This window comes from Filicampus tigris, chromosome 3, assembly GCF_054856515.1.
Source record: "Filicampus tigris isolate MCC_2025a chromosome 3, RoL_Ftig_1.0, whole genome shotgun sequence".
In the NCBI taxonomy this organism is placed as follows: Eukaryota; Metazoa; Chordata; class Actinopteri; order Syngnathiformes; family Syngnathidae; genus Filicampus; species Filicampus tigris.
In genome coordinates this window covers 26,300,122-26,327,141 of record NC_141219.1, presented here as the reverse complement: position 1 = coordinate 26,327,141, position 27,020 = coordinate 26,300,122, and the positions used below count along the sequence as shown (strand labels likewise).

The 27,020-nt window shown below is 40.8% G+C and overlaps 2 protein-coding genes across 3 annotated transcripts in view; one reads left to right on the top strand and one right to left on the bottom strand.

The window, feature by feature from the left end:
* The window catches only part of ano5b (anoctamin 5b), a 44,669-nt gene extending 32,383 nt beyond the window's left edge, over positions 1-12,286 (bottom strand). For both annotated transcript variants that reach the window (XM_086025820.1, XM_086025821.1), the window contains exon 1: positions 11,994-12,286. In XM_086025820.1, coding sequence (XP_085881946.1) covers positions 11,994-12,069 — 76 coding nt within the window. In that variant the 5' untranslated portion in view covers positions 12,070-12,286. The remainder of the gene's footprint in view (positions 1-11,993) is intronic.
* Positions 12,287-17,348: 5,062 nt separating this feature from the next.
* The window catches only part of igdcc3 (immunoglobulin superfamily, DCC subclass, member 3), an 82,605-nt gene continuing 72,933 nt past the window's right edge, over positions 17,349-27,020 (top strand). Inside the window, exons 1-2 of the mRNA XM_086026798.1 lie at positions 17,349-17,626; positions 24,047-24,352. Coding sequence (XP_085882924.1) covers positions 17,560-17,626; positions 24,047-24,352 — 373 coding nt within the window. The 5' untranslated portion in view covers positions 17,349-17,559. The remainder of the gene's footprint in view (positions 17,627-24,046; positions 24,353-27,020) is intronic.

The following is a 27,020-nucleotide window of genomic DNA, read 5'->3' as shown; positions in this document are numbered from 1 at the left end:
TGTCCGATTGAAGTGTATGTTATTTGTCTCAAAAACGTGTATCATGTCTTATTATTAAGTCAAAGTTTTTAACTCATTCACTGCCAGCCATTTTCCCAGAAAGCACATCCACCTTTGCGAGCCGTTTAGAAGGATTTTCGCTGATCTTTCAAGGCCCAAAGAATATTGTGTTCTACAGTTATACGAACACGGAACCTACCAAAAGAAAAATTTGCCTATCTTCTTTCATGAAAAAAAAAGTTTTTCTACCTTTCTCCGTTCTTCAGTAATAAACAGTAGAAAATAGCCAAATTTCACCAATTTTCTCTTTTCTGACTAGAAAACGGAGAAAATGAGCTTTTTGCGAAAAGCTTCATTTCAAGCTGAACTTTAACACTATTTTTTTTTGCTTTTTTGACATCTCAAACATCTACACAACTTTACAACAACATAACCAACACTGACAACATGGTTTTGATTGTGAAATAATTTATTTTATTTATACAGTATTTACAATTTTCAAATTTGACCAAACTGTATGAACTTCAAACGATATGCAAGTATGTACATGGGTGCATGCATGTCTGCATGCGTGTGTGTGTATTAGTTCACCCCAATAATAACTATTTACAATTTTTACATTTGAAAAGAAAACGACTTTAAGTTTGAACTATATAAAAGTATGTGTGATTCATCCACAATGTGTTGGAGTATCTTGTCCGTGATACATAGGTGCCAACAGTCAACAGGACAGTCAGAGCCCAACCCTACAGCAACTCTTTTGGCTTCCAGCTTGATGCCAGCCTATGAATTATAGAAAAATAACCAATTACCACATATTATTATTTCGTTGATTGCAGTCAGGGGCGGAGCCATGGGTGGGCCAGGGAGTGCACAAACCCACCCAGATTGACAGACTGCCCACCCAGTGAGATTCATGAAAAAATATATACTTTTACATTTTTTGTAAATTATGAAATTATTTGTGTTTTTTTAAATTGAATATTAAGAATGGCATAATTGTGGTTGTCTAAGAAAGATCTGAAGATCTGAACTTCATATTATTCAGTTTGTCATTTTATTGAATATATGATGTGTCAGGACAGAAGGATTGTGCAAAGTGAGAGAAATATTCAGGCCCACCCTGATTTTTCCAGGCCCACCCATTAGCCACGTTCTGGCTCCGCCCCTGATTGCAGTGTGTTGTTTTTTTTACCTCTGCTGACGGCAATGGGAAGGACCTTTTTGCTCGATGCAGAATCTGGAAATGGAATATAAAATTACTCAAAAATATTTTGATTGCTGCAGTATCCATCCATCCATCCATCCATCCATCTTTTGTGCCGCTTCTACCTTTCTTCAACGCACACATGCCAGAATCTCCCGCACTTTACACACGTTTACAGTCATTTTCACATAATTTCTACAAATGTTTGACTTTGTCTGATTCAAGCTGTGCAGTGTGGCCGCAATCACGTTACAAGCGCTCTCGCGGCACTCACCGTTCGGCGTTACATATTTTTTTCCAAATCTACACGCCGGTGCACGATTTATACACATATTAGCACTGGCAACAAATGTTTAGTATAGCAGAATAATGGCATGCATGTGACTGAAGGACGAGTTTTTTTGATAGCGAGCAGTTAGCAACGTACCTTGGCTACTGTCGGGGAGGAGTTTTGATGCTTCTCTTTCGATGCTTCTCTTTCGGCTTGTTGGACTTGCCTCTTGAGAACCGCGGCTCTTCCACATGCGTCATCTTTCCTTTTTTCTCTTTGACGACATCTTTGGCTTCCGTTTGGATCCAAATACACTCTGCTCGAACGTCTGTAATTCTCCATTCTACAGTAAGTCCTCCCTCGTTTTAGGCCCCCCATCACCCCACCTTTTTACTCCTTTCCTGTTTTCACATTGGCCGATGACTCATCCACCGCGGTGCTGCCACCTAATGGGGGCCAGATCCCCTTGAAAACTTCAAAGAAGATGGCCTGGACGTTGGTCCATCCGCCCAGCTAAAAAAAACGGTAAGACGAAATAATTCGTCAAAGGCAGTGAGTGTGACTATTTTGTTAAACAATTTAATTCGTCAAAGGCAGTGAATGAGTTTATGGTCCGTCCCTACTTCGTCTGTAATTTTTATGCAATCCTAACCAATTTAAAGTGGTGAAAATAGCAAATGCTCAAATAAAGCACAATTTCACGGCTGCTCTGGAACACAACTTATGTGTGTGTTGCGAAGATTTGTGTGACACATTGACGTGTCCTCCGTCTGCGCAATGTGGAAGCTGTGTTGTGGCGTAATGGCTGCCCATATTTGCTGTCTTGTGCTTTGTTTTCCTTTTCTTTTTTTTTTGACAATTACGAGTAAAACTAGTAAGGTTCTCTGGATTACTTTGGGTTGTTTGTTTAAATTGGATCGATGAGATGCTTCATTGCAAAATGACCCCGTCATTGTCGTGAGGTACATCTCCGTTTCATTATAGGCAAACATCTTCATTTCAGATGTCAAAAAGTGTCTGTGGCTCCCAGTGATTTATTTTCCGAGGAATCATGGTCAAAATGGCTCTTTGAGTTTTAAAGGTTACCAACCCCTGACCCACCTAAACACTTAATCTTGAAAATGAGATGGCCAAGTCTAAGCCTAATATGGAACAGTCAATCTCCCGAGTATAACATAATCCGTTCCATGATGCTGGTCACTTTCCAATTAAATTCATGAATGTACGGGCACGTTTATAAGATACATTTTAATAATCCTAATTGTCATAACAACTTGCGTAACTAGTCACACCATGTTATGAAAAAATTATGATTCCCAGTTTTTGTGTGACTTAGAGGGTTTTTTTTGATAGATTCTACAACCTTTACAGCATTCAACTTTGGAGGTTCCCCTGTAGTTTGCCATGTTTTAGACAGGCTACATGGAAGTCTGTCATTTTACAGCATATGCACAAATAACAGCTAATGTCTCGCTCCTTTACAACTGCTGCATTTTTTTTTTGCACATGAATCATTTCATTTTTAAATTTAGACAGGAGTTGTTCACACTTGAAAAACCACAGCATGGCATTGTGTAATAACAAAAGAGGGGAAGTAATACCGATTTGGAAAAGATTTAACATCCTCTAAGTCAGAGGTAACAATGACAGATGTGCAAGAAATACAAGTGTTAGTTACATTGTAGCTCATGTGTGAGGTTGATAAGGTTAGTACGGCAGTTTAAATTAATCTGTCTTAACCGTGTGGGAATGAGTAATGAATGAACCAAACGTTCACGTTTAAAATGAAAGTATTAAGCTCTTTAAAGAAATAGCTATTAAACATGAGTTTTCATTGAAGCATTTCAATGAAGCATCTAAAAGAGAAACTGAAATTTAACACATAATTTTCTACGTACAGCTAAACAACAAGCAGGTAAAACGGAAATTGCCCTCATAGTGCCCACAACGAATTGTCATAAGGAATAAAGTATAATTTTTTTTCTTTAAGCAGTCAGAGGTTTCCTTGACAAGTGCATAAATCCCTAATCCAAGAAGTCATGTTCAAGAAAGAGAAGCCAGCGTCTTATCTTTGCGAGACACAACCTACAAGAGTTGAACTAGCATGTCGATAGTGGTTGAAGACGTGGTGTGTGTGAGGACAACAGCTGTTTCCAAGAAACGCTGGCAGATGCAGATTAGGTTCCATTATAATCACATTAGGAAGTCTTCTGTGCTGCTTTTCCACAAAGGTAACCGAGTTATCCTTTAAATATTATTTGCTGTCTTAGTATTTGTTTGTTTGCTCTGTTTAATGCAACTGCAGGCAGCGAGGCCAAGCCCCATAGAGGTATACAGCAGAGGTAGGACTAGAGCTGGTCAATATGACGATGTATCAGTATATTGTGTCACTAGTCTACTATTGTGTCTACTGCCATTTGTCATATGCAGCAAACTTTGTGGAATAGGGACGTCAAAGGAAGCCAAAGCTTTCACTTATCAACTTTATGCCACACAGCTGCCACCAGCTGGCAGAATGAACAATACAGGGAAGTGAATAATATACATAGTCATCTTACATTACTAACGTATGGTGCAAAATTAGATGCAACAGTCAATGAAAATTTAAAAAATAACGAGGTGGGTGAATGCAAATAAGGAATACTACTACTTTGGGAAGGAATAACGACAACAAAGCTAATAACTATTTGAAAACAAATGCTCTCAAGGCATGCTGGGTACGCCTTCAAACTACAGAAGCATAGCGGTTTGCATTTTGAGTCTCATCAAAACACAAATAATAACAAAACTGTGAATCACAGATTTTTAAGTTTTTCTGATAATTGAACTGTGGAGACACAGCCAAAAGGCTTTGCTGCGCTGCCTATGTCATATGCAGCCGGGTAGTCGGTAGGTCGATGCGAGACGCTGCAACAGCTAGCAAGTTTAGCAATGAGCTTCGGCTGACTATTACTTTACTATTATTATTACACATTGTGACATCAAAGAGATCAGAACATCTTACTCCAGTCCTAAAGGCTTTACACTGGCTCCCAATTAGCTGTAGAATAGATTTTAGCTACTTGTCTATAAATCGCTGAATAATTTGGGTCCTGAATACATTAAAGGGAAGTCAACCCAAACATATTTTTTTTCAGGCCCACTAGTTGAAACAAGGCATTTTGATTAATATTGCCTTTGTGGAATATGAGTTAAGCAGCAAAATCCACCCGTTTTTAGCCATCTCGGGGGGCGGCCATTTTGAAACTTCTGTCGACTGAAAATGACATCACATATGCTCAGGGCTCAGATAATGACCAATCATGGCTCAGCTTCAGAAAACAGGTGAGTTGTGATTGGTCGTTACCTGAGCCCTGAGCAACTGTGATGTCAAGAGAAGTGCCAGCTTGGCCGCCCCCAGCGATGGCTAAAAACGGGTGGATTAACTCTTATTCCACAAACGCAATATTTATCATAATGCCTTGTTTCAACTAGTGGGCTTGCATAGAACATATTCTTGAAAAAAATATGTTTGGGTTGACTTCCCTTTTAAAGAAATACTGATTGAATATATACTCCGGTTTCCTCCCACATTCCAAAAACATGCATGGTAAGTTGATTGGACTGTCTAAATTGCCCCTAGGTGTGATTGTGAGTGCGGATGTTTGTCTCTGTGTGCCCTGCGATTGGCTGGCAACCAATTCAGGGTGTCCCCCGCGAACTGCCCAAAGACAGCTGGGATAGGCTCCAGCACGCCCGCGACCCTTGTGAGGATAAGCGGTATGGATAATGAATGAATGAATGAATGAATGATTGAATATAAACCCTGTAGGGCTCTGAGATCTGCTGACTTAGAGGAGCCTATAGTTCAAAGTAAATATGGTGAAGCTACATTTAGCTGTTATGCTGCACACAAATGCAATAAGCTGCCAACAGAAGTCAGCCTAGAGTGTAAATGCTTTTAAATCCAGGTTAAAAACGTTTTTCTTTTTTTTTTTTGATTAAGGTCCTCTAAACAATTTAAAATATTTTTTCTTAACCTAATTTTATTTATTACTTTTAAATGTTTTTACATTTTTCTGTTAATGTGTTTAAATGGTGTCAATGTACATTCTAGTAATTTTTGTAACTTTGCTTTGCTTCTGAATGCTGTAAACAGTTGTTTTTGTAAATGCTTGTAGGTGTTGTTTCTGTTTGTGTAAAGCACATTGAGTTGTCTGAAATGAGCTACATAAATAAAACTGCCTTGCCTATATCGTGATAGAAGAGTTTTTCCATATCGCCCAGCTAGAGGTGGGCAATATATATCATCGTCAATCTTGCTTTCATGTGTAATTTTACATTATCGAGTATTATTACTGCCTCTTAAGCATAGCGTCGCGAGTCAGTCGACGGCCGCAAAGTATGGGGAAATGCTGAAAAATCAGCGTGTGCAGACGACAGAGGAGGGGGAAGTGATAATCATTCGCCAAATCAGCGGGCAGGGCCCAGTCACGTGACCCTGTCCGCACCGAAGACGAACCTTTTCAAACATGGATTGTCGAGAGGGGATTCATCGCGAGGCGCGAGTCCGTGTCGTCCATACTACACACTAGTTAGGAGCGGGTTATTTCTAAAATGAATGACTTTGATGAAAACACAAAACAATACTTCTGTGCAGCGTGTGGGACTGAGAAGAAAGAGATGGCTTTTTATGTGTGATTTAGTTTCGTGCCTCCATCACAGGGGTAATTCAATTACAGGGTCAGTTTCCATGGCAACTCTTTGGCTCTTCCACACCAAGTGGGGTATGACTTCATCTGGATGCGGATCGGAAAGTGAGATGAGCTTTGAAGGAAGCACACATGCTAAAAAAAAAATCAATAACAGCTATGAAGCACCATTGAAAAGGGAAGATACTTCATAAGACTAGATGATATATCATGAATAAAGGACACGTTCCCAAGACGGGCCATTGAAGAGGCTGTTTCGGCATTGTCGGCTCGCCCATTAACCCATTAAGGCCTAAAGCGCCTGGCTCAACATCTCTCCAAAACCTAAGGGCGACTATAGAATCACTCTCTTAAACCTGGGGCTCTCCCAGAATCTCAACACCTACAAAATAATTGATATCTCAGCCCCTGTAGCAGATAGAAACATAATTTCAAAATAATATGAGCGCTTAGACATGTGGCTTTCACACAGGTCTGAGTTTATTACTATTTACTGTTTTAAAGATGTAAAAATAAAGTGTCATAAAGTGTCAGTGCAAGTGAAGCACACTTTTTAATAAAAAAAATTGAGTGGTAATTACCATCCTCTATTCAGTTACAAAGACGTCAATATCGTCTACAAACATATCTTAACCATATATCCCGTTCAACTCGTTCCACTGCTTCAAAGTCCACAAGCGCGTCATCTCTATCCCTCCCGTTACTTATTTCAGAGCTCCCGTGATCGACGGCGTCCGCTATTACTCGAAAAAATTCTGTGATATCCTCCGCGGTCTCGCGACACCATCATGTGTATATTCTGATGCATTAAATTGACTAAGAGACCGAGAATTGGATTAAAAAAAGGAAAAGACGTATCTGCAGCGCTCCCGGCTCTAGTGGTAGAAACGTCGTTATGCGCTCCCGTCTTAATGGGTTAAAAGAGGAAGTCTACTATTCGCCACTAGTTTAAACAGGGCATTCTGATTAATATTGTGTTAATGCAATATAGCAGAATCCACCTGTTTTTAGCCATCTCAGGGGGCGGCCATTTTGTCACTTCTGTCGATTGAAAATGACATCACACATCCTCAGGGCTCAGATAACGACCAATCATAGCTCAACTGTTTTCTGAAGCTAAGCTATGATTGGTCGTTATGAGCAACTGTGATGTCATTTTCAGTCGACAGAAGTGACAAAATTGCTGCCCCCTGAGATGACTAAAAACGGGTGGATTTTGCGGTTTAACTCATTCCACAAACGCAAGATTAATCAGAATGCCTTGTTTCAACTAGTGGGCCTGCATAGAACATATTCTCGAAAAAAATATGTTTGGGTCGACTTGCCCTTTAAGTAACATAAGCAAATGCTATAGGTGCCAACGCCGCCTCCAGGGGATGCCATGAAATCGGGAAAAAAAATTCACCTCCATTATAATTATGCAATAACGCTTAAAATGAACCACTCACTTTACTTCTCCTTTGCATCTACTAATCAACATTTTACTATCATGACAGTAACGGTGACTCTGAATGTGTATGAGCAAAAGAAAAACCCACGTTTTATTTACACATGCATAGTAGACAGCATATATCTATTGGATTTTTCAATTTCTATAGTTTAAAATATTTAACATTTTATTTTGTATTTTAAATTAGATGACATTTTATCTCATAAATTCACAACAATGGCAAAAGCAATGCTATTTGATTTATTTTGCAATCATATGTAAATCGCTGATGAAGGGGTGACTCCAGGCTCAGTTAGGCTCTGCCTGTAGAATGCAACCTGTCCAACATCCCTGCGGTTCTACAATTCAGATTTCGACCAAACAGGCCTCACACAAAAACCCAGAGTTCAAATCACATGCAGTATTAACAGTTCCATATAAGTACCTTAAGGATAAACTCCTTCGGAATGGTACCAGTGTTGGCACAAAGCAAAACACATGACAACATGACTAGAACGCATAACATACTGCATGAATAGCTGATAGAGGTTTTATCATGGAGATTGATTAAATTTACTTAGGAACAAATTGTTTTAGTCTCTCAAAGGATATTCCAAGTTGTTAGCATCATTGAATGGATTGTGTTGAACATTCAAGGTTTAACTGTACTACAGACATTAGTCTGTCAGTCAATCTATAAACCCATGTTTGGGCAGCTGTGGACAAGGTCCAATTGTCAAAACAGAGCCAGAGGAAAGTGAAGACAGACCTCTTCCTCCCCTTTCACATGGGGCTGAAGGTCTGCTCCGATAAGTGCCTCAACAAAGCCACTGCACAACAAGTGCAGTCTATCAACTCACAACAGACCCAAAGTAAACTGACATCTCTTTATTAAACACTCATCGATAAATGCAATTCAGTGTTGGGAACGAGTTCAGGTCTGTATTTATTGCAGTTCAAGCAGCAAATTTTGCATGTGCCCGACTGCTATTTGCTCCCACTGCTAGTCCAGATACAGTAGTTAACGATATGAAACAAATCCAATCACGAGGTCAAACCATCAGAACTAAAAATAACGCTACTGTGTTGAACAAGATCATAAGATTACAACATGGGCTTGGTTTGGAAGGCCGAAAAAGCACCCGAACTCCTTCAATTGTTCCAATCTCTCTGATTTGTGACAAACTAAATACAAAACTTAATATAACATGGCTTATTTAACATGTATGATTCATTTGACAGTATTGTGCATGGTATTCATTATATTTTGCATCTACAATGCATTAGTCGTAGTTGTAATTGTAGTGATCCAACAAGATGAAGTAGTCTTAATGGGGATTTGAGGACATTCTGGTTGATAACCAAGACATGAATCATTTTAAAAGTGGTGCCGATCAGCATGTAATTGCCACCACAGAGCTACAAGTTACTTAAAGCGGATGTCAACCAAAACATATTTTTTTCAAGAATATGTTCCCAGCAGCGACTGGTTAGCACGTCCGCCTCACAGTTCAGAGGTGGTGGGTTCGATCCCGGCTCCGGCCTCCCTGTGTGGAGTTTGCATGTTCTCCCCGTGCCTGCGTGGGTTCTCCGGGTACTCTGGTTTCCTCCCACATTCCAAAAACATGCATGGTAAGTTGATTAGACTGTCTAAATTGCCCCTAGGTGTGATTGTGAGGGCGGATGTTTGTCTTCGTGTGCCCTGCGATTGATTGGCAACCAATTCAGGGTGTCCCCCGCCTACTGCCCGAAGACAGCTGGGATAGGCTCCAGCACTCCCTGCGACCCCTGTGAGGAGAAGCGGTATAGATAATGGATGGGTGTTCCCAGCAGGCCCATTAGTTAAAACACGGCATTCTGATTAATTTTGCGTTTGTGGAATATAAATTAAGCAGCAAAATGCACTTGTTTTTAGCCATCTCTGGGGGCGGCCATTTTGTCTTCTGTCGACTGAAAATGACATCGTAACTGCTCACAACGACAAATCACGGCTCAGATTCAGAAAACAGGTCAGCAATTATACGCAGCTGCAGCAAATATACATACATACTGAACATATACATGTACAGCATATGGTTACAAAGACTGCTTAGATTAGATGGGACTTTCCTTGCTTGCCCTTAAAATGCAGCATTGTGTTTGTCATATATATTTTCTTTCTAAAGAAAGACAAGGTTAGCCAATCAATTGGTGTTCAGTAGCATGCTTTCAGTAACAACTGCATTATTTTATTGTCTTGAACTTCTCAAAAATAAAGCCCTTGTGAAAAATAATACTAAATAATAATAAAAAATGTTTATTAAAACTAAATATACTGGTTAAACACAGCCGTTTGAGTGATTCATGGTAAAGTTCGCAAACGGTAAAAAGTTCATGAAATTAAAGAACAGAGAAGTTCATGTGATTTGTTCCAAAATAACTCCTTTTTTTGTTTTGTTTATTTAAGCATCGGAATCGAGAATTGTTAGGAACCGGAATTGAATCAAAGAACCGGAACCAACCAAATTCAAACGATGCCCAACCATACTCACCAGACAGGCCAACTTCCTCACTCCCAATTCTGAAAGCCTGCTTCCTTTTGGCTCAGTCCAGGCCAGTATTGGAAGCAGGCTGTGTTATACACAGTACCGCTTGGTCCTCACAGACCGCAATGATATTGTCATACATTGCTTATTTCACCACGTTGCATGTGTGTGTGCTCTGTGTGTGCACTGTGTGCGACATAGTAAGTACACTCTCGACACCGATTGGCTGTCCGCAACGCAACATAGCGAGAGGTTCACATTTCAAACAGTAGCGACCCCCACCTTACACCGTCGGGACACCACGGTGCATATCCAGTTTTTTTTTCCCCTCGTCATGTTTGTGTTGTCACACAAAGTTTGCGCATAGATATGAAGACTAGACACAGCAGAATGCTGTAGCAACTGGCTAAAGAAGTGTTTACGTGGCGGCCATGTTGGGGAGGTCGAATTCTCATCAAAAGCAATGCAGTGACACTAAAATTAACTTAAATCTTGCTTATTCCTCAATTTTCATGAGCTTTACTGTTTTGTCACTGCCAAGTTGTAAGGAATCAATATATAACAATTGCAAAAAGGTTGGTTTTCTTGTCGCCCACACGCATGAAATGCGATGACGACTTTGACCCTGCTAGCTTAGTGATGCCGTAGGCACATAGCTCAAAAGGGCATGTTGTATCTACCAATTCACATCTGTGGGCTGGAGTGTTGAAAGCCTTCACTTTACAGATATAAAACAAACAAACAAAAATACATGTCTGAACATGAGAAATCTCAATCTATCAAATTACTTAGGAAGATAATTAATTTCACGTTTTGAATATGTATACCAGCAAATTGGGGGAGCACATTACATAAATACAGATGAAAATCAGCTTTTGAAGGGAGGCTGTATAATATTCGAGTGTGTGTTATTGTCGAGAAATTATGTTCAAAGACATTGGGTTAATTAAAAATATTTTTATTCATGAACAATTCTCGATTACACAGTACTGCTCTTCTGCGGTCATATCAATTCTCCGTGAACTGCTGGATTAGAAGGTAATCCTACTTTAAATAATAGGTGTAAGAGGCATAATGCAGATAGTGAAACAATTCAATCCTCTGTTAAAACCTACAACTTTATTGTTAAGTGAGAACTAGTCATTTTGCACGGACCATTAGGGCAAAATTGATGGTAAAACAATTCATTTTCATCAAGCCAACATCAAAAAGCACATCTACTGCTGGGTAAAATGTCCCTATAATGGACTCTGATGGATACTGTTTCAAACCACACTGGAAATGGTTTGGGGTTTAGTTAAGACATATTGACCACTGACGGTCACTGAAGAAGAAATCCCATTAAATATGGATAGGAAAAATAACTTTTCTCAAGTTTCAAATACATTGTCTTATGTAATGACCAATCTAAATCTGTCTAGAACACAGTTTTAGTGTTTTTGTAATGGAAACACCTTCCAGGGCAGGTGACCCCTAAGTTTGTTTTGTAATGACACACATTGAGCCAACAAAAAAAAATAGAAACAGAGAACCAGTGTAAATTCTAGTCCGGGACTTACGTTTCCCCACTATTATCATAATATCAGGAGCAGCTTCTGCTCAGAGAAACCACAAAGTACACTTGGACGACTCTGTTAACACGTTTGCACTAAATGATAACACGTAATTTGAAGTTTAAAACAACCCGAGTTGTTATTTATTCGGCTATTCTTTTTTTTTAAACGCTCACGTTATAAAGTCGGTTTATATATTTGTCTATACAGTTGACTATATCGCTTTCATGCGAGGCCGGCATACTTTCTTGACATAAATCAATGAAGACCAAAAAGAAAAGAAGAAACGACGTGGATGCACGAACAAATGGGCCTACCTCCAGTGTGAACGTCTCCGGCGCTCTGCAGCTCGATCAAAGTTTCATCCCTCGCCTTGCCCGTTATTCTCCTCATTGCGGCCAACCGAGTATTCAGTCAGAGCGGCTGTGAAAGGGGAGGCACAGACCGGTGATGCCACTGTGGCACTGTCGGCTCGACCTAGCCTCCACCATGTACGCACACGATCAATAAAAGAACGGAGGAAGCATCATTTGCACGTTTTAAAAGAAGCCCGATGTAAGTGATCCCTGCTTGCTCCCAGACGCTGCCTGAGTAATGAAGGTACTCATAAAAGGGGAGTGGCCAAAGAGGCTTTTCATCGGCTCAATGGACCTCTGCGTCTACGTGTGCGAGAATAGACAGTGAATGTGAGTGAAGAACAACATACAGACAAGAGATGAGGATTCTAAATCTAAAGTGGCTGTGGCACAGGTTAAATAAAACTAAATATCCAAAGAAAGAGGAATACTATAATCCGAAAACCACGAGGTGCTTACGATAGAACGTAATTTGTATACAACAACGATACCTTGTGGCTCACACAGGTAAGTGCATCATATTTTGTGGCAGAAACGACACTCACAATCCTCACTTGTAGCTATACCCTGAATTAAACTGTATAAAACAAATGTTCTTGAAAGTGTACTAATATGTTTTACAAGTTGACATCTCAAAGTCCTAATAATTCAATATTAGCACTGTGCAGTTGTGGTCAGCACGTTTCATGTTTGTTGAAGACGTTTCACCTTTAATCTAAAATACATATTCAATTCAAATTATAAATTGTGCGCTAGTCTCCTTATTTTAAGCCTCAGTAGGTGTCATAAATATGGAGACATGCCAGTCATCCATTTCCTACCCATCCTGTTCGTGGTAATAACAAAGCGAGAGACTATTCCATTTATTTTGCCTGTAGAGTGTTGAATTAAACTTAGCTGCATAATGTGTTTGCAATGCGGGAGAAACACAATACATATACACTCATGGGAAGAAGCCGCAAATGCCTCATATCAAGGTCAGAGGCAAGTTCTAACCACAGGATTTGTGAAAGGTATATTATTATTCACTCACATAATGCAAAAAGAATAGAGAAGATTTTGTCCACCATTGGTTTCCTCTTAAGAAATGAAGGAAACTCTGCAGGAAGAGTTTTAAAAGATAAAAAAAAGCACCACAATGCTGTCAAGTGAGAATGCATGAAAACAGTATAGCTACATAGAAATCCCCTTCATAAATAGAAATTATGAAGTGGAAATTGTTCAGGATCAGTCATTGTAATTTGTTAACAACATACACACATTCTCCAAAAGGCTTTAGCTTTCTGATTATTTTCACTGTTAATTCCTTAGCTTCTCAAATGTCAGTTTAGAGACATTTAGAATAGATTTATAAGAACCGTTTTAAGTTCAATGCCAAAAAGTGACAAAAAAGAAATGGAATTCTATAAATGAAGTAGTGGAGCGTGAAGAAATAAGAAATAAAATTGGGTTTTTAAAATATATAAAAGGGAAAAAATTATTTGAAATTGTTTAGAGTAACTTAATCAAAGGCATGAGAAAAAAGTAAAGTTTTTAACCTGGATTTAAAAGCCTTTACGCACGGAGTTGACTTCACTTCTGTTGGCATCTTATTCCATCTGTGTACAGCATAACAGCTAAATGCAGCTTCACCATGTTTACCTAGAACTCTGAGTTCCACTAATTGACCTAAGTCTGCAGATCTCCGAGGTTTATGTTCAGGGTTTATATTAAATTAGCATTTCATTAATGTATTCAGGAGCCAAACCCTTCGGTGATTTATAGACCAGTAGCAACATTTTTAAATCTATTCCATAGTTAAGCTGTAAAGCTGACTGGAGTGATATGTTCCGATCTCTTTGTTGTGGTCAGAACCCGAGCTGCAGCGTTCTTCATGAGCTGAAGCTGTTTGATGCTCTTTTGAGGGAGACCAGTAAGAAGACCGTCACAATAATCAAGTCTGCTGAAGATGAAATCCATCCATCCATCCATTATCGATACCGCTTATCCTCACAAGGGTTGCGGGGCATGCTGGAGCCCATCCCAGCCGTCTCCGGGCAGTAGGCGGGGGACACCCTGAATTGGTTGCCAGCCAATTGCAGGGCACACAGAGACAAACATCCGCACTCACAATCACACCTAGGGGCAATTTAGAGAGTCCAATTAACCTACAATTCATGTTTTTGGAATGTGGGAGGAACCCGGAGTACCCGGAGAAAACCCACACAGGCACGGGGAGAACATGCAAACTCCACACAGGGAGGCCGGGGCCGGGATCGAACCCACGACCTCTGAACTGTGAGGTGGACGTGCTAACTAGTCGACCACCGTGCCGCCAGATGAAATACAATACAATACAATTTTATTTATATAGCACATTTCATAAAAGCTAGAGCTGTAACAACGCACTTTACAAACATTCATTCATTCATTCATTATCCATACCGCTTATCCTCACAAGGGCCGCGGGCGTGCTGGAGCCTATCCCAGCTGTCATCGGGCAGTAGGCGGGGGACACCCTGAACTAGTTGCCAGCCAATCGCAGGGCACACAGAGACAAACATCCGCACTCACAATCACATCTAGGGGCAATGTAGAGAGTCCAATCAACTTACCATGCATGTTTTTGGAATGTGGGAGGAAACCGGAGTACCCGGAGGAAACCCACGCAAGCACGGGGAGAACATGCAAACTCCACACAGGGAGGCCAGAGCTGGGATCAAACCCACGACCTTCAAACTGTGAGGCGGACGTGCTAACCAGTCGATCACCGTGCCTCCACTTTACATACAATAAACAATAAATAATAAAAATAAAAAGGCCATAATACATGGATAAGTTTCCCCTGGTCTGCTTGAAGCATGCAACCCTTCGGTCTGGATATGATTTTCAGCTGGTAAAATGCATTTTTAGTGATTGATTCGATATGATTGTTGAAAGTCAGGCCTGAGTCTTTCAGCACCCCAAGATTTCGGGCTTGGTCTTTGCTTTCTAAAGACAGTGACTCCAGGTGTTTTCTAACAGCAATCCTCTTTTCTTTATTGCCGAAAATACTTACCTCTGTTTTGTTTTAGTTTAACTGAAGGCAATTTTGGTTCATCCAGTTGTTAATTTGCTCTAGACAGTTACACAATACGCTGATTGAACTGCTGACATTTGGGGACATTGATACACATAGCTGTGTCATCTGCATAACTGTGTTAGCCAACATTGGTGTTCTGAAGCATTTGACCCAAAGGTAACATATACAGACTGAACAGAAGGGGCCCAAGGACTCACCCTTGAGGAACACCACATGTCATGGCCATTCAATCTGATTAAAAACTTCCAATGGTCACAATGTAACTCCTTTCCTCTAAGTAAGACCTAAACCATTTTAGGACAGTTTCGTTTAATCTCACCCAAGTTTCCAAACTGTTAATCAATATGTTATGATCAATTGTATCAAATGCTGCACTGAGACCCAATAAGACTAGCACCGACACCTTCCCTGCGTCAGTGTTCAATTTAATGTCATTTAGTATTTTGATAAGAGCTGTTTCTGTACTGTGATTAGGGTAGAATCCTAATTGGAACTAGAAGGATTTTTTATTGTGGTGGGGTGGGGGGGAGGCAATAATTACATCAGAAAATACTAAAATTGGGGCAAACATTCAATTGATTCAATGCTTAATCTTAACCTCAATGTATATTACTTTAATGATAATCAGCTTTCCGGTGAAATTTTAGAATGAACGCAAAATCCTCTAAAACCTTCACATTTCATCATTTAAAATAAGAAAGTTTGAGTTACTACATGCCCAAGGTAAAAAAAATTAAACGGGCTTATTGTAAAAAAATTAACTTATATTTTTTTAAATCTTCAAAATTCCAATATTTTCAAATTGATATTGATTTCATAATTGATTTCACAAAGCTTCACAATTGTTTTATTTATTGTTTGTAACATTTGAACCGCTTTTAAAGATTGAGCGACTGCTCTTGGTCGTTTGGAACACCAACACAGCACCAACACACGTAAGGTTATGAATGAAAGTGGGACTTGTGGGACTAACGCACCCATTAAAGAGGCGTGATTTGGTGTAGTCTGTGTATAGCCCTAATTCGTGGATCGTGGAGTTTCAAAATGAAACTCACATGCCTCATGAGACCATCATGAGTCATGTGAATTAGAGATCCAATTGGAAAATATGGCACGCTTTGTAAAATTAGCTACGGTCGTGGATCCATATGGCGTTATATTTGTGCCACAATTACGTAAGTGTAAAAGGACACATTTTGCAAAAGCATGTTTTTTATGTACACAAATGTGTTCGCGTACAAATGCCGTACGTGTATTGTGAGAGTCATACTATTTTGTGTGAATAAACCTGTCCAAGCGCTCGCACAAAACTGTTGTCTACACACAAAACACATTTTTTGTACGCATAAAACATGCTTTTGTGCAGAGCATTTCCCATTACGCTTATGTAATTGTGGCACGTACAAATCTAAAGCCATGTGCAAAAAAAAAAATACAAACATCTCTCAATGGCAGGCACTGTAATTCAACGATACTGCATACTGCAACAATAATAATTAACACTGCACACCTCTCTGAAAATGACAAAACTAAATGCAATTTTGAAGTAGGCTTACACCACTGTATTATTATTTTTTAGAATTTTAAGTATTTGCATGTTTTGTACAGCCCGCTAGAGGGCAATATAGTACAATTTAACGGGTAATGCTTTGTTCCCAACGAGCAGGAGAGTTCCTTGTTTATGTGAGGTTCACTCACGCTGAACCATTTTGCTTTAAACAAAACTCACCCACATCTATAGTTAATATTTTGCCATTTATTAACATTTAAAATCCTTCGAGCTCCTACTAACACCACTAAGAATTTCTTTTGTTGTGCTGAATTGCATGTATGTTGATGGTCTCCACAGAAAAAAAGATGTTGGAATATTTAATATAATAAATAATAATTATATAATAATCATGTGGTCAGTGTCAATGTCAGATGAATAGCCAAATTATAAGAGTCTGAAATTATAGTAAGGAAAAAAAAATACTATTTGTGAATTGCATCGAATTACCATTACCGTATTTTCTCACATTGTACATAAGTCATTATTTGTTGCCATTTACAAACCGTTTGTAATGAACTTGACTCTTTTGTTCCATGAGAACACGTGCATTGAATGTGTGTGGGGGTGTGGAGAGCGAGAGAGGGAGAGAGAGAGAGAGAGAGAGAGAGAGAGGGAGAGAGAGAGAGAGAGAGAGAGAGAGAGAGAGAGAGAGAGAGAGAGAGAGAGAGAGAGAGAGAGAGAGAGAGAGAGAGAGAGAGAGAATGGTCGTGATCCAGTGTAGTGAATGAAGAAGAGAAGGAGGAGGAGAGGGATGTTGACAGATTACTAATAGATGGTTGGAATGGCGAAAGCTTGTTCGACCCCAGCGTGTCACCAAACAGTAGCCCCGTACGTCGGAACATGTAGCCGAATATTTCTTAACCTCATCGATTAACTTTGCGTTGTGCAAGTGCTGGATTAATTGAGCTTTTTAAATGGCATCCAAGAGGTGCTGCCGCCTTGTTCCATGTTTTTTGGGTATCCTGCTAAATGCTTGCATGGGTAAGTGGCATCATTCTCTTCGTCATTGCGATGTGCGGTTGCATGGATGAGGTCTAATCATCTCATTCTCGGTTTAATTGATGCATGCTTGGAACCCGGCATGAGTGAGATGGTGAACTTGGACTCTGGCAGCAGACAGTCTGCGCTTTGGCCGTGGTTGGCACTTTGCAGACAAGTGGAGTAGCTTTGTGGACCCGGGGTGGGGGGTTCGTCGGGGGGCTCGATCATAGCGGCAGTGCTATATAATATGAAATCAGTGCCTCGCAGTGTTGCAGAAGTTCAACTTGTGTCATTTGTGCAGAGTCCCTTCTGCTGGTTACTGGTGCGTATAGTTGCACTTCAAACACGTGCAGCGTTCAGAGGCAAAGTTTGCAGGTTGTTTTGATGTGAGATCGTAAAGCACGGTGTCTAGTTTGCATACGCGGAACGAATTTTCCCCCACATTGCAATAATATCTGTGGCTGTATCAATTCTTTCCAAGGAATTATTCACCGCTTACTGGCAATACTGCAAATTGAGCTCCCACAAGAAATGCGGCAGCAAACTCATTACATTATGTAATGATAATGGTGAGAAAGTTAATGAGTCATTATTGGTCTGGTCTAAATGGCAATGAAGGGTGGTGGGCTTTCACTTATTGCTACTTCCTTTCAATTTGAGATTAAAACATTACACTTTTCAATATTATATGTTAAAATTTATAGATTGTGGATTATAAATTCTGTCAATGTCATGGGGTGGGTATGAAAGGGATTTGTTGACTGGTCAGTCACTCCGCTTAGGTACTATGTGGACACGCTCATTGAATAGATTAAAACACACTAATCGTATCCTGCTGGGGAGATTATTTGTACATATTAAATGTCAAGACTGTCTCGCGCCTCCTTATCAAATTCTCTTTTTGTGTGGCTTTTGTTCTCGGTGACAGACAGTTTCTGTCTGTGTGAGGGCCCCCAAACTCAAAGGCACCAGGGGACAGTGAATATTTGTCACACAGGGACTCACAAAGGCCTGGCTGTAATCATAAATTCATAACATGCTTTGTCAGGGAATTTGGAAACATCAGTCACAGTTCAGTTCTTGTTTTATTCAAATCAAAAAGTTTAAAAAGTAAAGCTCTTCAACATGCTTCTCCGTCTTTGAGATTAGATTTCATTGTGATGATGGAACCTTTGTGGATATTTCAACAGTGTTAAGAAGAAGCAATACACTGACAATCTGAGTTACAACTGTGGTTGGCACTTGCTAGAGCTCATTCAGAGAATCGCTAGATAAGATTCTCATTACCTTACTACAGTGAAAAAAAGAGTCTGTTGAATTTACATAAAAAACATATGGACATTGGTTGCACGCTTTAGAATCATATTTCAACATGACAGTTGAAAGTCATAGTTTAGATGATGGAGGGCGGAAGGGTAGGCTGAAAATGTATTATCAAAGTAAAAGAAGAACATTTTACAACACACGTAGACTTTTCTTAGCAATTTCAAGTCAACCTTACCATCCAATTACATGTGATGGCATGTCAGAGTACTTTAAACTGCATAGTAATGAGTATATATACACAGTAGGTAGCTAGAACAGATGATTGATTTCTTTATTACAAAACAATCTTGGGAGCTATCAGCACTGCATTCACTTTTTTTGCCAGGAAGGGGCTGTATGTAAAAAAAAAATGTTCTGTGGGAGCTCAGTCCACAGTAGCTGTTTACATCATTTAGTAGCATAGTTTATAGTCGTAAAGTAGAAGTTCTTAATCCACATACATAGATTATATTGACAAAAGAATTAAAGCATCTTCCCATTACACCAGCAAAAACTGAACATCTGAGAAACACAAATATGGATTTTGTCTCAGATTCCGTTCTTGTGGGAAGACTTTTAAAAATATGTTTCAGTGTGTCTGTGGACATTTCGGTACGTTCACTCAGAAGAACATTTGTGAGGTCACTCATGGATAAGAGCTTCGGGCTCACGGTTTACTAGTTCATTCCAAATGTGTTTGATGCAGCTGAGGTTCTGAACACCAAACATTGTCCACTAATACTGCATGTATAATAGGGCTGCACAATATATCGAAATATATTGATATTGCAATATTGGCCCATGCAATATGCATATTGCCAAGACTGCTGATAATTTTCTTATGGAATTGTGTATGCTTTTATCTGAATTTGATCAGCCAGACGCAAACTTAAATATGCATCGTCATCCAAGAGATTAATATTATATAGGGTCAATTACACGTAATTAGCTAAGAATACATTGAGTTCTCTTATTTTGTCACAAGAAAAAAAGTAAATATTTCATTAGATAATAAAAATGCCATTTCTTTAGGTACATATTAATTATCTCATTGACATTGAAATCGCTATACTCATCCACCATATTGCATGTTTTTCCATTATTGTGCAGCCCAAATGTATATGGAACGCAGCACCAATACTCATCACATACCGAAACCTTTCCTACAAATTTTGGAAGATTCGAATTGTCTGATAAAGAACTATTTCATAGTGTCCTTTGATACCAAACATTATACTTCACTCAATATTCTCTGTGAAACTTTTTCGATATCTTATCAACAGTGTACAATAATGTACTGGATGAGGAGCATTAAAAAAAATAAAAAAGAACGATAACTCATCTTAACTTATAGGTTATCATGCGATTCGACCCATGACTGGCATCCATGAAGGCCTTATGAGGAAAATTGGCCTGTTTTGTTTCCTGACGTGACTTGTTGGTGTCAGTGGTGCTCGTTTCCGATACTACATGTTCTGTCAGTTTGTGTGTCTTTGGTTGTGTAAATGGTTGCAGTAAATCTTTTTGCCAGCCAGTCACATGAAACTGTCCATAGGAAGCAACTGCATGAGCCCCAATTAGCAACCACTTGTCTTTGGTTTTACTCCGTGATCCCAAAATGCAAGTGTCTCATCTACCTTCATGGAAAATGAAGTAGAATGTTTCTGTCTATCTAAGATGAAAACACATTCAAGTCTGCAAAGTTTCAGTTCTGCAGGCACGTTCTTGTCCCCTTTTTATATAGCTCTGTGTTCTGCCTACACCAACGACCTTAACTTATTGATGACAACTTCATTACATCCTGGATCTTTTGCATGACTCACTGTTGTGTTCAAAATCATTTCCTCTGACCTTTTCACACTGGCTGTTGCCTTGTTCTCAGTCAGAGCTCAAGATTGCATTAGCCAGTCCCTGCTGGCAGCATGCCGCAGTCATTAACAAGTTAATGTTCCTTTATGATGGCCAACAAATGAAACTGTCATTTTATTATTATTTTCATTTATTTTCAGTGAGCTGCCAACTTCAGTACCTCATTTGTAAAATGCATGTTAATATTAAATTTTCCAAAGAAAACAAACAAATGATGTTCAAGTGTCTTCAGTTTGTCCATCAGTATTTATGTACATCGTTAATCGGGGGTCACCAACCTTTTTGAAAATGAGAGCTACCTGTTGAGTACTGATTAATGTGAAGGGTTATCAGTTTGATACACACTTCTGAAATAAGTGATTTTCTGAAAGACTATTTTGTTATGCCGTATGTTATTAAAACATTTGATTATTAATTTATGTGAAGAAACTGGTTAATGATTTTGGCAGGCAACCAGTTCAGAGTGTGCCCCTCCAGTACGCCCGCGACCCTCATGGGGATAAACGGTTTGGATAATGATGGATGGATGGATGGATTTCGCACAGTAATTATAAACAATGATTTAGCAAAGTAGGAAACAGATATTGGTGGATCTCAGAAAGTGTGGTCCAGGGGAATGTTCAGACCTACTTCGACAGCCAATGTTTTCTTCCATTTTCAATCAATTACAGATTTCACTGCTTACACGATTGCAGACATAATGCAAAGATAATATAACAACTTGACTGAGATTTGTGCTGTCATTTGACAGGAATTTGATTGGTGAAGAATAGCCATTGCGACTATTTTCTTTTCATGACATGCCAACACACCCGTGTAATTAAGCACCCTCTGTACCCTTAAAGTGCATCAGTTCCAAAAAGAGTTGTAAGAGAGAGTTATAAACTGGCAGAATGTCAATGCAACAAATTAACAAGTCCCACACTGTCCATAATGTGATAAGACATCGCTAGAAAAGGTTTGTTTCCTTCTGTGTACACAAGCTACCTCAGACGATTTACACACTGTATACTTTACCAGAACTACTTTATGTTAGTATGTTGAACCGGAAGTTAGAGCAACATTTGAATAGCTGTCCACTGTGGTGACCAGTGTCCTGGTTTAAAGAATATATCATTTTTAGATGGTTTTGAACACGTTTTTTGGGGGCTCTTATGTCACACTCCTGGACCATATTTTCTGAGAACCACCAATATCTGTTTCCTACTTTGCTAAATCATGGTTTATAATTATATATATACTATATGCAACACTGCAACATATGCAACATATGCAACATCTATATATCCCTGCAAGTGTGTACGTTTTCAAATGATCACTCCTCTGACATTACTAGGAAATCACAATGTCTCATTACTGGTGAGATCTTCATAGAACAGACATATCGGCGTTGGGGGCAATCTGTGCCCGCGGGCACCATTTTGGTGACCCTTGGTTTATAAGATGTGTCACTACATTTTGGTTGAGCTGCAGGATGTTTACATTAGGTTGGTCCCGCTGGGTGCTTCCAGCCTGAAAACACGTAAGTAGAGAGAAGGGGTTACAGTTACGTGTGTGTTGCATCATTTGGAAAAAACACTCTAAAAACAGTTGGGTTAAAAATAACCGAATTTTGGGTCAAAAATGGACCGATCCACAACTTGGATCAATTTGACCCAACCTTCTGGGTTCTTTTTGCAGAAAACAACCCAAAAATGGTTAGTTTTGTACAAAACCACCCAAAAAATGGGCTCTTTTGTACAAAACAATGCAAGAAAGTGGGTCAAATTGACCCAATTTGTGTATCGGTCAATTATTGACCCAAAATTGTGTTATATTTAACCCAACAGTTTTTAGAGTGAAGAATCAGCACCTGCCAGCTAAGGGTTGAATATTTCTACAACCACCTTGTTTTTCACAGCACCAATGTCTCTGAGGTCTCATTGCCCTTTTACTTAAAGTGCTCATTGAGAGAAAAAAGAGGGGGCAAAAAAGAGGGCGCCACATGGAGAAAGATTAAATTCTTTGCATTTAAGTGGTTATGTGATCACCGTGCTCAGCCAATTCCTTCTCCGAACCAAACTCTGAAGCATTTCTGCGCTGAAATTTCGTGGATGTAGGTTCTTTGTTTTGACCCTCGTGCCCTTAACCCCACCCACTCTGCGGCCCTCCACTATTCCCCTCCCCTAGCACCAGATTCCTGGGCCTTGGGGCAGAGACTGGTAGTGCTTAGTCCATCAGCAATTGAAACATGATACCAAGTGAGCCTGCTAAACTCCTCTTTTACAGGACCGAGTCAGGTTAGGCTGTTTATGTCCTCTATTTCTTGTTGTCCCACCTCTGCACCCCTCAGATTCCACAATTACGGAACATTGGCGCAGCTCATAATATTATGAAGGAAATCCCAAAGTGCAAACACATTTCACGGATGTGGTTTGTTTTTGTGGAAAAGATGTAAGATCCCTGAATGAATAGAGGGTCGCCACCAGTCATCTTTTTTAGTACACGTTGAAGGCAGACTATAGCTTTGGGAATGTGTGCATTATATGAGTACACTTGCAGTCTGTATTCATTTTATATAATATGCATTCCCTTTTGCCTGGAGGTAATGTAGCACATTTAAAGTGTTTCATTCATGAGGTGCATGGTGAGCCATCATAACGGATATGCCACATGGGCATACTTTGTTTGTTTGCATGCAAAGGTTGATATTCAGTAATTGTTTTGTAAGCCATGGTGACTTTAAGTATGGATGATTAAGCAATAAGATAATGCAGATATCATGTCCGCTGATAGTGTAGTGGTACACACGCCTGAGTTGTGTGCGGGCAGCGTGGGATCGATTCCCGCTCAGTGACAGTGTCTATGTGTGCCCTGCGACTGGCTGGCGACCAGTTCGGGGTGTAGTCTGCCTTCGCCCATTGACGGCTGGGATAGGCTCCAGCAACTCCCCGCGACCCTATATAGGATAAGCGGTTTGGAAGATGACATGACATGACATAATGCAGATATCATCAAAGGCCTCAAGAATATGTACACCGACCTTCACAATCTGAGATCTGAGTCACACATTCAAGGCAGAGTCCTTAGTTTGTGCCCCATGTCTTTTTGTCTTGGATTGTGAAGGAAGTCAGGAATCCTTAAAATAAACTATGTATTAGTATCAACTATCCACTTACCTTGACCTATACTGTACTGTGATTCCTGTCTCTTTCTGCTCAGGAAACTGAAAAGACCGCATTGTGATCTTTGCTTGTGTTCTTCCAGGTGTGCCGTGTGATGCAGAGCTCTCCTTCACCCTGGAGCCAAGTGACATCATTGCAGTGCAAGAGCAGCCCCTCATGCTCCATTGCCAGGTGGATGGGACCCCCCCTATCACAACACAATGGAGGCATAACAGTGTGCTTCTAACTCGGGACCAGTATCACACCACCTTCATCAATGGCTCTCTCCTCATTGGCCACTTCCTCAAGACCAAATCTGATAACACGTCAGATGAAGGGGACTACGAGTGTATGGCCCAGAATTCTTTTGGGCTGGTGGTGAGCCGTAAGGCACGCATCCAAGCAGCCAGTAAGTCTTGTGTCTTATGTTTTGCACTGCAGGGATCACATGTACAGTAGAGAGCAGTTCTAATGAGCTCTTCAGCGTTTTTACAAACTAAAAAAAAACATGAAAATACAATGAAGATTGAGAGATGCTTTGAACTTTCACCATCCAAAAGCTTTCAATATTACTTTAGCTTGTTGTCATGTAAGCACAGAAGCGTTTACATTTTGTATCTGATGCTAGAGATGTCTATTTTCAAGTGATTTTCAACTTATCACATAGCCACTTGTATCTAAAACTGATTTCGTTTTATTGGCACAACCTTTTAAATTAGGATAGTATGTCTCATCACTGCAGCAGCATATTTCACAAATTGAGTAAGGTGGTTGCCGGGGATCGGACCGCCAAGGTTCATGCCTATTACCGCCGCCCAGTTTACAGGGCACCCAACCCCTTTGGCCCCACCCACCAGTGGTGAGCCCATGGGAAGGGCTGAGCCCGGCCTGGTCCCAAGGGTGCAGGCCCGGCCACCAGGCACTCATCAACGAGACCCACCTCCAGGCCTGGCTCCAGGGCCCCGGTGACCGCCGTCCGGGCAAGGGAAAATGTGATCCATTAATTTTTTTCATCGTAAGGGGTCATTTGAGCTGTGCTTGGTCTGGTCCCTCACCTAGGACCTGTTTGCCATGGGTGACCATGCCAGGGGCATTAAGCCCCAGACAACTTAGCTCTTAGGATCATCGATCTGCCTGTCGATTTCCCGCTCCATCCTCTCCGCACTCGTGAACAAGATCCCCAAGATACTTGAACTACTCCACTTGGGGCAGGATCTCATCCCCGACCTGGAGAGGGCACTCCACCCTTTTCCAACTGAGGACCAGGGTCTCATATTTGGATGTGCTGATTTTCGCTTCACACTCGGCTGCGAACACTCCAGTGAATGCTGAAGATCGTGCCTTAAAGAAGCCAACAGTGCCACATCATGTGCAAAAAGCAGAGATGTAATCCTGAGACCACCAATCTGCATGTCCTCAACACCTCAGCTACACCTGGAAATTCTATACTTAAATGTTATGAAGAGAATTAGTGACAAAGGGCAGCCTTTGCATTGTCTAATCCTCACATTCAATGAGTCTGACTTACTGCCGGCGATGCGGAGCAAATTATGACACCGTTTTTTCAGGGATCGAACTGCCCATAAAAGGGCTTCCGATACCTCAAACACCTGGTGCACCCTCTACAAGATCCCCCAGTGTACATGGTCAAACACCTTCTCTAAATCTCTAAGCACTGGTTGAGTGAACTCTCATGCACCCTCGAGTTACGCTGTTGAGGGTGTAGAGTTGGTCCACTGTTCCACGGCCAGGACGAAAACCACATTGCTTCTTCTGAATCCGAGATTAAACTTCCTGATGGACCCTCCTCGCCAGCACCCCTGAATTCCCTTCCCTTTATGTCCATGTGATGTTGCAAAGGCTTGTCAACCAGGATATCCCCAAAACATCCAGAGCCTTTAGTATCTCTGGCGGATCTCATCCACTCTGGGGCTTTGCCACCAAGGAGTTGTTTAACCACCTCAGTGACCTCAACCCCAGTGATAGGAAAGGCCGCCTCAGAGTACCCAGACTCTGCTTCCTCATGGGAAAGCATGTCATTGGAATTGAAGAGGTCTTCAAAGTATTTTCTCCACTGATTCACAACGTCCCATGTTGAGGTCAACAGCACCCTATTCATATTATATACAGTGTTGATGGTGCACTGCTTCCACCTCCTGAGACGCTGGATGGTGGACCAGAATTTCCTGGAAGCCGTCCAAAAGTTATTCTCCATAGCCTGGTCGAACTCCTCCCATGCCCAAGTTTTTGACCCGGTGACCATCAAGGCTGAATTCCACCAGGCCAGCTGGTATCCATCAGCTGCCTCTGCCGATAGGACTCCTTCTTCAGCTTGATGGCATCCCTCACCATTGCTGTCCACCAACAAGTTCGGGGACTGCCGCCATGACAGGCACCAACCACGTTACGGCCACAACTCCGGTTAGCCCTCTCAACAATGGAGACACGGAACTTGGAACACTCTGACTCAATGTCTGTCACCTCCCCGGGGGTGTGGGAAAAGGTCTGTGGGAGTTGAAACTCTTTCTGACAAGGGATTCTGCCAGACATTCCCAGCAAACCCTCACAATAAGTTTGGGTCTGCCAGATCGGACCGGCATCTTCCCCATCGGAGCCAACACACCATCAGGCGGTGATCAGTTGACTGTTCTGCCCCTCTCTTCACCTGAGTGTCCAAAACATGCAGCCGCAAATCCAGTGACACAATCACAAAATCGATCATTGAACTGTGGCCTAGGGTGTCCTGGTGCCAAGTGCACATATTTGGACACCCTTATGTCTGAATTTAGTGTTTGTTATGGACAATCCGTGATGAGCAAAGAAGTCCAGTAAAGGAATACTGCTCGGGTTCTGTTCGGGGGGGTGGGGCGTTCCTTCCAATCACGACCCTCCAGGTCTCACTGTTCAGAAATGGGAAACCCAGGTCTAGAATATATAAAACCCTGCCACGGACACATATGCTTCTACTCAACATGCAGGTAAATGAGCTCAGTTGATTAGAAGCACCTGTGGCTCAAGACAAACTGCGGCAGGGTTTTTACTTTCTGGACCTGAATTTCCCATCTCTGTCACTGTCA